This window comes from Saccoglossus kowalevskii, chromosome 7 (assembly GCF_978046115.1).
Source record: "Saccoglossus kowalevskii chromosome 7, keSacKowa6.1, whole genome shotgun sequence".
NCBI classification, from domain to species: domain Eukaryota; kingdom Metazoa; phylum Hemichordata; class Enteropneusta; family Harrimaniidae; genus Saccoglossus; species Saccoglossus kowalevskii.
Window position 1 is genome coordinate 15,142,155 of NC_140647.1, and position 13,270 is coordinate 15,155,424.

Consider the following 13,270-nt stretch of genomic DNA (forward strand, 5'->3'; position numbering starts at 1 on the left):
GAAATGTAAAACTTGAAATATTCTCTTATGTATATGATGCTTTATGATGTCACTGAGGTATATGAATCTGAACCTGCTCTGCTGCTGGAGTTGAAACCGTTTCTAAGACCTCAAAGTGAGAATGTTGTACAAGTACCATCAAATTGGTAATCAGAATTAATGCTTGTAATTAAACCGTTTAGTTTTCGTGACTTGACCTAAAGGTGTTCATAAACATTTCGAGAAAGATTCTGTGGCTTCACTTAAAATTCACATAATTATTTTTCTTGCATGATTTTCAAAATTTGTTTTTGATATGTGCTTATGACATGCATGTCGCGTGTATCTCCGTAGCACTCGTGATGAAATACATGATAGACCAAAAATCACAGTTTTATATCACGTACTGCAGAAATTTTTTTAATTGTGCGCGATACGTACCAGAAGATGGTCTATATACAGTACAATAACTATGGTGAAAATGGTTCATTTTGGCACGCTAATGTATTTACGCTCAGAATTTTTAGTCAGTTGCTCAAAACAATAAGTTGGAAAGAAAGAAAGTACCAATGAAGTGGAGCAAGTATCACTGTTGAGCTGAATTCTCAGGTGTTCACATGAAATAGAAAACCATTTCGTCAATAAATTAACATACTACTGGTAGTAGCATGCAATGATATATTCATATCGGATATTGTTTCATCAATGGTTCAATGCATTTCTAACACTCCACTATTTCACGTTTTTGGAACTGTGAAAGTACTGGTAAGCATGTGACAAATAAATAATCTCACAGTACTTTGTTTTACGTTGACGTCAGTATAGACACTCATGATACCGAGTATCATTTTTGGATTTATATGTAACGTAGAAGGTTATTGCTGTTGACGTCAATCTATAAAAAAAGAATATAGTATTAACGTATAATGTCTGTGAGACCTAGTGTATTTATTCTTGTCATCCTACCAGTTATAGTAATGTGATTTCCAGATATTTAAATATATTATGAGTTCAAGAGAAGACGTATTAATAATAAGACAAGTTGGTGAATACTTATAAAAAATATTTGAAATCAGAATTAACAATAACTGACATTTTACTTTTATTAGGGGCCCAAGCCCGAAGGGCTAGGCCCCTATTGTTATTGTTCAGTTTTTTCTTCTTTCTTTCTTTCTTCCGTAACTTTTTTCGTCAAGCCGTTTGAGAAAACCGCTGAAGAGAATGGTCTGATAATGCTGTATACTGATAGTCCCTAATGTGAACTGGTGCAACATGCTTTTAGAATTTTGATTGGTCAATTAGTTTGGCAGCCATATTGGATTGAAGTTAACAGGAAGTGGGTATTTGACCACTTTCTGAGGGTCTAGGCAATCAGGGTTTTTTATGGCATATAGTACAACTCATGTGTAGTAGATATATGAAAAAAAATTCTAAACGTAAACCTCAACTTTTTCCGCCATGTTTTTTCTCCCAAAAACGGGAAAAAACCCTTGAAAATCTTCTTCTTCAGAACTACCAAGCGAAATGCTCCCATATATAGTATTTAGCTTCAATATACAAAGCACATTTAAGTTTGAAAAAATTGTTATGATTTGTCACATGGTTTGACCGCCATTTTGGATTTCTTCTAGACAGGAAGTAGTTTTTTTTATCAAGCCACAATTATGTGATCATTTTCTAATCAGCTAAATTGCAGCTTTATAATGACCTCTTTCAGATATCAAAGAAAAAATTCAGATAAGTCACATGGTTTGGCCGCCATCTTGGATTTTAGGCAAAATTGACCAAAATTTTGGACATTTGTTTCTCAGAGGTGCTTCAACCGATCAACTAGATACGTTGTATATCAGATGTATGGCCATAGGTCCATTTGAAAAAAATAATATATTTTCGATCAGTCACGTGGTTTGGCCGCCATCTTGGATTTTAGATGAAAATGACCAAAAGTTTGGCCATTTGTTTCTCAAAGGTGCTTCAACCTATCAACTAGATATGTTGTATATATCATGTTTGGCCATTGCTCCATTTGAAACAAATGATATAGTTTTGATCAGTCACATGTTTGGCTGCCATCTTGGATTTCAAATAAAAATGACCAAAAGTTTGGGCATTTGTTTCTTTAAGCTGCTTCAACCGATCTACTAGATGTTTTCATTAATAATATGTCTGGCCATAGCTCCATATGAGAAAAATAATATAATTTTGATCAGTCACATGATTTAGCCGCCATCTTGGATATTGTGCAAACAGAAATTGTTCAATTACATGTGTTGTATTGGTCCGATTGGAATAAAATTTTGTACGTGTATTCTACTCTTTAGATACATTCTTTCCCCTGAATGGCATATGGCTAGGTCATGTGGCTACGCACCCATGGGGTGGGGAGCTTCTAACCTCATTAGTATGCATAACTGCTATATGTCAAGCACTGTTGTAGTTAGGAAGATGTAACCTGCGCTATTATGATGACGTTAAACAAGAGATTTGACTAAAATAACTGAAGACCATATATGGTCATGTGAACTCATTAATATGCATAACCATTATATCTCAAACACTGTTGCAGTTAGGAAGATGAAACTTGTATTATTATGATGATATTGAACAAGAAATGTGATTAAAATAACAGATGACCATATATGGTCCTGTGAGCTCATTAATATGCATAACTGTCATATCTGTAACACTGTTACAGAACGGGATATCTAACTTGTATCATAATGAAGGCATCAAACAAACCTCATTATTATCCATAAACACATGGCTAATTATATATTTTGAAAACCATATCTTAATAACCAGACCAGGTAAATACATGCAACTAACTGCATGTGTACCTAATGTAACTGTTCATTCAAACTTCCTGGTCTACATTATTAAGATGATGGTAAACAAGAGCTCTCACTAAAATAAAAGATGACCATATATGGTCATGTGAACTCATTAATATGCATAACTGTCATATCTGAAACACTGTTGCAAAACGGGACATGCAACCAGTGCCATAATGAAGTAATCAAACAAAAGACTAATATAAAAGAATACCATATATGACATTGTAACCTCAATAATATGCATAAGCACATGGCTCCTTATATATTCTAAAAAGCATATCTCATTACCAAACCAGGTAAATAGAAGGCACATCAACCTCAAGGTACAAATCGTTCAAAGTACCTTAATGGCAATTCGGTGACCACTTTAATGACGAAATTCGTCCGATAGCTTGGGCCCCGGTGACGCCGCTTGCGGCTTTAATTTTAGTTTTATATGTATTGTACTTCATTACTAACATTTTATTGCTGTCAACCAATGGAAACTATTTCTAAAGATATTATTATTGTATCATCATTTAAACTGATTTTTAGTCCTCGTTCGGACGCACCTCCGTGTGCCCGTGCGTGCGTGTGTGTGTGTGTGTGCATGCGTGCGTCTGTGCGTGTGTCCAGACCTGTATCTTAGAAATGCCTGGACCAATCACAATCAAACTTTACACATACATAATACATGATATTATACATATGCACGTCAATTTGTTTCATGATCTGATTCAAGATGGCCGAATGGCGGCCATTTTGTGCTGAAAATCATCAAAATCAAGCATTTCTCGGCTGTTTACAGATTTTGTTCAAACTTGGTATATACATTAGACATTATAGAACATTGATGCACATCATTTTGTTTCACGATCTGATTCAAGATGGTCGAATGGCGGTCATTTTTGTGCTAAAAAATCCTAAAAATCAACTATTTCTCGGCTGTTTACAGATGGATTTTGTTCAAACTTGGTATATACATTAGACATTATGGGACCTTGTTGCAAATAATTTTGTTTTTCAGATAAGATTCAAAATGGCCGACTGGCGGTCATTTTGTATTAATGAATGTGGTTCTTGTGCCATATCTCTGACTTGCTTTCACTTGTGTTCAAATTATAAATATTCATTATACATCATGTCATAGATAGACAGATATATTGGTTTGACGATCCTATTCAAAATGGCCAAATGGTGGCCTTTTTTGTGCTAAACAATCATCAAATATCAAGCATTTCTGGATGGATTTCGTTCAAACTTGGTGCATATATTAGACATTACAGGTTCCTGATGCACATCATTTATTTTTCAGATCGGATTCAAAATGGCTGTCTGGCAGCCATTTTGTTTTAATGAATGGGCTTCTAGACCCATATCTCCGACTTGTTTTGACTGATAATATTTTCAAATTTTAAATATTCATTATACATCATGTCATAGATAAACAGATATATTGGTTTGACGATCCTATTCCAAATGTTGGTCATTTTTGTGCTAAAAAATCATCAAATATCAAGCATTTATGGATGGATTTCATTCAAACTTGGTACATACATTAGACATTATGGGTTCCTGATGCTCGTCATTTTATTTTTCAGATTGGATTCAAAATGGCTGACTGGCAGCCATTTTGTTTTAATGATTGGGCTTCTAGAGCCATATCTCTTAAATGCTTTGACTTATTATATTTAAATTTTATATATTCATTATACATCATGTTATATATATACATGTATTCAAAATGGCTGATTTTGAATGCTGTTCCAGAGCAATATCTCTCAATATGGTCAAGTACTTGTCAATCATTTTAATGTTAAAAAATCATGTTCCTGACATGGTCATATTCCAGCTATATTACTATAAACAAAACTATATATCTTAAATTTGATAACTAACGGGGACTGTGCCATGCATGGCTTGTTCCATATACAGTGGCCCTCGCTAAGTCGTGGGTGTCGGGATCCAAGCAAAAAATGTGACTTATCAAGGTCGCGACTTACCGAGGGGGCTCGTGAAAGGGGAGGTCGTGCATTAAAAATGGATAAAAAGCACATATACACCCATGAGTTTATTCATAGTGTGTCGTCTTTATTAAAACACATCACGATGACGATTAATAAATACACAAGTTATTAATATGTGTGTTTGAAAACACCGACGGTTTAACCAAGATAAATGACCTCGATCTCTAAAGGCTGTTCAATATTGACAAAATAAATTGGCTTTAACTCTCACAACTGGCTGAACTACTTGATATAAATTATCTACAGTATTCGCAATTAATAATCTTGTTTATTGCTTGTACAGCTGTCTCATACATTGAGACTGTGTTTTATAGAGAGTTTTGAGCTTGAGAATAAAAAGAATATTGTTTGTACTGTTATTAAATTTTATGGTAAAATTTTGACATTTTTATTTATTATGTTCTGCATTATTACTCTAATAATCATCATTTATTAAATTTCCACAATTTTGTGTAAATAAATAAATAAAACAATGCGTTATGGTTATTGTACGATATTGAACATCACTGATATTTTAAATTAAATTCCGTTTGGATTACATGAGTACCACATCCATGTAATCATATACAGATAGTACACAAGAATTTCATTCAATTAGTCCAGATGAAAAAGCAAAACATGCTATTGCATTTCGTGTTTCCCCTTCCTGCTCATCAAAGGATGACTCTTACATTACAACTAACATGACCTTGTTTGTTTCTTGGCTATAGAACGCTGTCTTGAGGACCATGAGATAGTACTGCAGATCTACCAGACATGGGATGAGAATTCCAATAACAGATTTATCTTTCGAAAAAACTTTCTCAAGTATCAACTTTTTGAAAACCCATCGGTATGTAACCAAAAATTTATTTCCTATATTATACAGGACTCTCAATGGGTTCTACGAATTAACGCTATGGATCGAATGGTATTGTCCTATTACTGAATGCTAACCAACATTAGTAAACAACATGCCGGACTCGACTCGCCAAAATGTCCGGGCACCGATCATAAAAAGTGTGATTAGCTGCTAGAATTCGTGACTCTTTTTCAAATTTTGAGCATAAACAAATATTATATAGTACAAGGATTGCTGCCGCTGCCTCGTATGTTAGGTATTTTTCCCCCGTTCACCCACACGTGTGTCTGGACAGTCCCACAGGTGTCTGCGCATTAATCAGTAGGACCGCTCTCAATGTCTAAATTTCTATGAAAAAAAATGAGATCCCGATATCCAAGAAATCTCTTCTGTCTTCAAAAAACGGTTTAATAGAGCATTCATCATTCACCTGCACAGTATGACCTGAAGTAGAAAGAGCCTTAATGCATATTGTGTGTAGTCTTCAAGTAGTGCTTGAATACATTTAAAGTACATTTAATGTACTTTATAAAGCCGTTAAACAAAATTTGGTATTTCCAGCAGTTGCAACTTAAATTTTTTTTTTTGCCAGAATTTTTTTCCTTCACATATGATTGATAGTAAAGAGGAATGTGAAACACCACTCACAGAAGATGCGGAGCAGGCAAAGAAAATACTTTTAGAGGTAAGTGTATGCATTGGTAAATGAAATGTCAAGTTTTTAATGGTTATATGGATTACAAAAATAGGATTACCAACTACTATAAACCTTTTTAGTTTTGTCACTATTCATTTTTATGATTGGATAGTTTGATGGTATTCAGGAAGATTAAATTTTGTGAAAGTCACTGTGACTTCCTATGATCCCTGTAAAAGTCACTGACCCCCAGTGAAAGTTACTGACTTCTTAGGACCCCAGTGAAAGTCACTGTAACTCCCTATGATCCCAGTAAAAGCCACTGACTCCCCATGATCCCAGTAAAAGCCACTGACTCCCTATGACCCCAGTAAAAGTTACTGACTCCTTAGGGCCCCAGTGCAAGTTACTGTGGTTACCTAGTATCCCAGTGGATGTCACTGATTCCCTAGGGCCCCAGTGGATGTTGCTGACTCCCTAGGACCCCAGTGGATGTCACTGACTTCCTAGTACCTACTTCCTAGTAAAATTTTTATTAACTTTAAAATTATATGTCTGTGGTAATCATGAAATTTGTCCTTGACTAAATTTGTGGTCAGAATGCTCCCCACACTGGTAATACTGTATAACCAGTGTAATACTTAATGTAAAACTGTACCTTTTTGAAAATACCCTGAGTTGATTTTTGACCTGTGTGTTTAAGTCTAAAATTTTTGTTCATGCCACATAAACCAAATGAGTGTTGTATTTAATGTTCTCCTCATTTCTTTATTATTATTATTTCTGATTTGATATTTTACCAGAGACTCTTCACCAACACGGAACGTATACCAGAAATGCATGGCTTTCTCCATTGTAAAGATGGCAACAAAAGAAGTTGGAAAAAATTATTTTTTATGCTGAGAGCTTCCGGGCTATATTATTCAACGAAAGGTTCTTCTAAGGTAATTATTACTTTGTTTGTTTGCAGCATTTACCGGTAACGAAATAAATAAGGAAAAAAAAAATTACATGTTTTGATTATTTTTAACCATCCGGAAATATACTTTAGAATGGACATTGATGGACATATTTGAAACAATAATGAAAATAAAATCAACCTTCAGATTTTATGCTAAATTTACTTATTTTGTTACAACATGTGATTTGTTCTTCCTCAGTAGCTAAATAAAATGTTGAGACGAGACTTTTTTGCTATAAAAACCAAATATATTTTGCTAAAAAATTAATATGTTCTAAGCTGATGTTTCATGCAAACATGTAGTTTGATGACAATATATTTGTTATCTGGGTTTTGTGAACGGCATTATAAAAATAAACATATATTGTTTGAAATTGTTATCAACTAAAGTACTGTATCGCTTCGCTCGTGTAAGTATGGCTGCAGGATACACCGCATCACTCGTGAAAATAACTTCCATACGTAACAAAAGCCACGATAAGGGTGTGGGAGTTCTGTCAGACAGTCTTATGGTGAATACAATGTTATTCTGATCGTTTGGTCTTAGAATATACAATGTAGTTACTTTAATGTGCCTGCTTCACTTTAGGGAGGTTGCAAGTTCAATGCCAAACTATGATTGATGAAAACACTCTGCTGTGAAGGTTCTACTCCTCAGCATGCATGTGACATTAGGATAGTCTGTTCAGGAAGTGAACTTCCTTAGCTCTACTGTCATCTAGGATGACCTAGTATCATGTACAGTACAGTCAGGGCCTCACTTAAATTCCATGATGACTATCAGCTAAATTTGCTTTTTCATAATAACATATAATTTTTAAAACTAAAGTATCAACTTATTCTTTGTAGTATTTGTCACTAATAATATCAGACATACATAATAATTAGGTATATATCAGACATGCATAATAATTAGGTATATATCAGACATGCATAATAATTAGGTATATATCAGACATGCATAATAATTAGGTATATATCAGACATGCATAATAATTAGGTATATATCAGACATGCATAATAATTAGGTATATATCAGACATGCATAATAATTAGGTATATATCAGACATGCATAATAATTAGGTATATATCAGACATGCATAATAATTAGGTATATATCAGACATGCATAATAATTAGGTATATACCGTAGTTTTGAAAGCATACTAAGCTTGTTGGGGTGCTTTTTGGCTTAAAAATTTGTTGCCAAAAGATTTCCTAAATTTTGCTACAATGGCTAAAAATCATTGAAAAGATCGGCTCGACTGTGAAATCATTTTCAAAACAGTAATGTATAATTCAACTACAGGAGTGCCACCATATTCTATGATGAAGGTTGCTCTTTGATTTGATATTATCCTCATAATTTTTGTAACAGACTAAAAACTGAAAATTAGGGATGCATGTTTCATTATGTATTCTTCATTATGTGTGTTTTTTCTCATTATGTGTGTCTCATTATGTATGCACATCTCATTTATGAACATCTCATTTATGAACATCTCATTTATGCACATCTCATTATGTATGCAAATCTCATTATGTATGCAAATCTCATTATGTATGCAAATCTCATCATGTACGCACACCTCATCATGTACGCACATATCATTATGGTTGCACATCTCATTATGTATGCACATCTCATTATGTATGCACATATCATGTATGCACATATTATGTATGCACATCTCATTATTTATGCACATTTCATTATGTATGCACATCTCATTATGTATGCACATCTTATTATGTGTGCACATCTCATTATGTGTGCACATCTCATTATGTGTGCACATCTCATTATGTATGCACATCTCATTATGTATGCACATATCATTATGTGTGCACATCTCATTATGTGTGCACATCTCACTATGTGTGCACATCTCATTATGTATGCACATCTCATTATGTATGTGTATCACATTATGTATTCATGTCTCATTGTGTATGCTTGTCTTCATATCATGTAATTATGTCAAACAGTTTTACCCAAGACAAATATATACAATATTTCTCCAGATAAACAGATACATAAATCTGCCACAATCACCATATGGTTGAACAAATGAAGAAAATGATTGGTCTGATTGCTTAGATTCTGCTTTCATCCAAAATGATTTATTTGTAAGAATGTAAACACGCTAAAAAAATTTCAATCTGGACACTGTTTTGAAATCTTCTGTAGTGTTAAAACTTTGTATAATCCCAGCGTAATTTTATATGTGTTTTAGCCTGGACACTGTTTTGAAATCTTCTGTAGTGTTAAAACTTTGTATAAACCCAGCGTAACTGTATACGTGTTATAGCAGAGACATTTGAAATACCCTGTGGAGTGAAATGTTATAAACCCAATGAAACTGTATGTGTGTCATAACTTGTCAATATCGTGTTAAAGTGTGTTATTACATGTAATTCTGACCTTTATCTGACATTATAATATCGTCTTAGATAATATGTAGATTTTATAAATCTTATATGACAACATTGTTTCTCCAAGCACATAGGATTACATTTTACGACTTCACTGGCTGTGAGGGGTGGGTCAGTGACGTACATGGGGCAGGATAACTGAATTTTGTCATCACTTGACGTTCATGAGCCGAAAAGCCGCTTTTGGTCAGTTGTTTGTTTGTCATCATCATGTATCCTGTTTGAATTGTTTTATTTTAACAGTGACTAAAGATTCATTTCTTTTCAAATTATTAATTTGAAATTGTGCACGACATAAGATAATGTATCATCATTTTGGCATTTTAGAATTTAATTTTTTGGAAAAAGATGTTCTTGATAAATGTGGTATACATTTATATCCAAATTTAGTAAAAAATTTCTTGCTGTAAATACACACTTGTCTCTTTGTGTTCTCGTGGATTAGAACTGTTATACACTAAACAAAAGATTATGCAGATTTGAACTTTATTCGCACTAAACAAAAGATTATGCACTAAACAAAAGATTATTTGTATTAGAACTGTTACACACTAAACAAAAGATTATTTGGATTAGAACTGTTACACACTAAACAAAAGATTATTTGGATTAGATCTGTTTCGCACTAAACAAAAGATTATTTGGATTAGAACTGTTACACACTAAACAAAAGATTATGCACTAAACAAACGATTATTTGGATTAGAACTGTTACACACTAAACAAAAGATTATTTGGATTAGAACTGTTACGCACTAAACAAAAGATTATTTGGATTAGAACTGTTACACACTAAACAAAAGATTATTTGGATTAGATCTGTTTCGCACTAAACAAAAGATTATTTGGATTAGAACTGTTACACACTAAACAAAAGATTATGCACTAAACAAACGATTATTTGGATTAGAACTGTTACACACTAAACAAAAGATTATTTAGATTAGATCTGTTTCGCACTAAACAAAAGATTATTTGGATTAGAACTGTTACACACTAAACAAAAGATTATGCACTAAACAAAAGATTATTTGGATTAGAACTGTTACACACTAAACAAAAGATTATTTGGATTAGATCTGTTTCGCACTAAACAAAAGATTATTTGGATTAGAACTGTTACACACTAAACAAAAGATTATGCACTAAACAAAAGATTATTTGGATTAGAACTGTTACACACTAAACAAAAGATTATTTTGATTAGAACTGTTACGCATTAAACAAAAGATTATTTGGGTTAGAACTGTTACGCACTAAACAAAAGATTATTTGGATTAGAACTGTTACACACTAAACAAAAGATTATTTGGGTTAGAACTGTTACACACTAAACAAAAGATTATGCACTAAACAAAAGATTATTTGGATTAGAACTGTTACACACTAAACAAAAGATTATTTGGGTTAGAACTGTTACGCACTAAACAAAAGATTATTTGGATTAGAACTGTTACACACTAAACAAAAGATTATTTGGATTAGAACTGTTACGCACTAAACAAAAGATTATTTGGGTTAGAACTGTTACGCACTAAACAAAAGATTATTTGGGTTAGAACTGTTACGCACTAAACAAAAGATTATTTGGGTTAGAACTGTTACACACTAAACAAAAGATTATTTGGATTAGAACTGTTACACACTAAACAAAAGATTATTTGGATTAGAACTGTTACACACTAAACAAAAGATTATTTGGGTTAGAACTGTTACACACTAAACAAAAGATTATTTGGGTTAGAACTGTTACGCACTAAACAAAAGATTATTTGGGTTAGAACTGTTACGCACTAAACAAAAGATTATTTGGATTAGAACTGTTACACACTAAACAAAAGATTATTTGGATTAGAACTGTTACACACTAAACAAAAGATTATTTGGGTTAGAACTGTTACGCACTAAACAAAAGATTATGCACTAAACAAAAGATTATTTGGATTAGAACTGTTACACACTAAACAAAAGATTTTTTGGATTAGAACTGTTTCGCACTAAACAAAAGATTATTTGGGTTAGAACTGTTACGCACTAAACAAAAGATTATTTGGGTTAGAACTGTTACGCACTAAACAAAAGATTATTTGGGTTAGAACTGTTACACACTAAACAAAAAATTATGCACTAAATAAACGATTATTTGGATTAGAACTGTTACACACTAAACAAAAGATTACGCACTAAACAAAAGCTTATGCACTGAACAAAAGATTATTTGGATTAGAACTGTTACACACTAAACAAAAGATTATTTGGATTAGAACTGTTACGCACTAAACAAAAGATTATTTGGATTAGAACTGTTACACACTAAACAAAAGATTATTTGGATTAGAACTGTTACACACTAAACAAAAGATTATTTGGATTAGAACTGTTACACACTAAACAAAAAATTATGCACTAAACAAACGATTATTTGGATTAGAACTGTTACACACTAAACAAAAGATTACGCACTAAACAAAAGCTTATGCACTGAACAAAAGATTATTTGGATTAGAACTGTTACACACTAAACAAAAGATTATTTGGGTTAGAACTGTTACGCCCTAAACAAAAGATTATACAGATTAGAACTGTTACGCACTAAACAAAAGATTATTTGGGTTAGAACTGTTTGTTACACACTAAACAAAAGATTATACAGATTAGAACTTTATACGCACTAAACAAAAGATTATTTGGATTAAAACTGTTACGCACTAAACAAAAGATTATTTGGATTAGGACTGCTATACACTAAACAAAAGATTATTTGGATTAGAACTGTTACGCACTAAACAAAAGATTAATTGGATTAGAACTGTTACGCACTAAACAAAAGATTATTTGCATTAGAACTGTTACACACTAAACAAAAGATTATTTGGATTAGAACTGTTACACACTAAACAAAAGATTATTTGGATTAGAACTGTTACACACTAAACAAAGATTATGCACTAAACAAAAGATTATTTGGATTAGAACTGTTACGCACTAAACAAAAGATTATTTGGATTAGAACTGTTACGCACTAAACAAAAGATTATGCACTGAACAAAAGATTATTTGGATTAGAACTGTTACACACTAAACAAAAGATTATTTGGATTAGAACTGTTACACACTAAACAAAAGCTTATGCACTGAACAAAAGATTATTTGGATTAGAACTGTTACACACTAAACAAAAGATTATTTGGATTAGAACTGTTACACACTAAACAAAAGCTTATGCACTAAACAAAAGATTATTTGGATTAGAACTGTTACACACTAAACAAAAGCTTATGCACTGAACAAAAGATTATTTGGATTAGAACTGTTACACACTAAACAAAAGATTATTTGGATTAGAACTGTTACACACTAAACAAAAGCTTATGCACTGAACAAAAGATTATTTGGATTAGAACTGTTACACACTAAACAAAAGATTATTTGGATTAGAACTGTTACGCACTAAACAAAAGATTATTTGGATTAGAACTGTTACACACTAAACAAAAGATTATTTGGGTTAGAACTGTTACGCACTAAACAAAAGATTATTTGGGTTAGAACTGTTACGCACTAAACAAAAGATTT

General features: G+C 32.6%; 1 protein-coding gene across 3 annotated transcripts in view; it reads left to right on the forward strand.

Annotated features, from left to right (window-relative positions):
- LOC102809333 (growth factor receptor-bound protein 14-like) overlaps nucleotides 1-13,270 on the forward strand; it is a 66,310-nt gene that overhangs the window by 19,506 nt on the left and 33,534 nt on the right. For all 3 annotated transcript variants that reach the window (XM_006815349.3, XM_085501154.1, XM_085501153.1), the window contains exons 5-7: nucleotides 5,530-5,651; nucleotides 6,253-6,345; nucleotides 7,101-7,241. In XM_006815349.3, coding sequence (XP_006815412.2) covers nucleotides 5,530-5,651; nucleotides 6,253-6,345; nucleotides 7,101-7,241 — 356 coding nt within the window. The remainder of the gene's footprint in view (nucleotides 1-5,529; nucleotides 5,652-6,252; nucleotides 6,346-7,100; nucleotides 7,242-13,270) is intronic.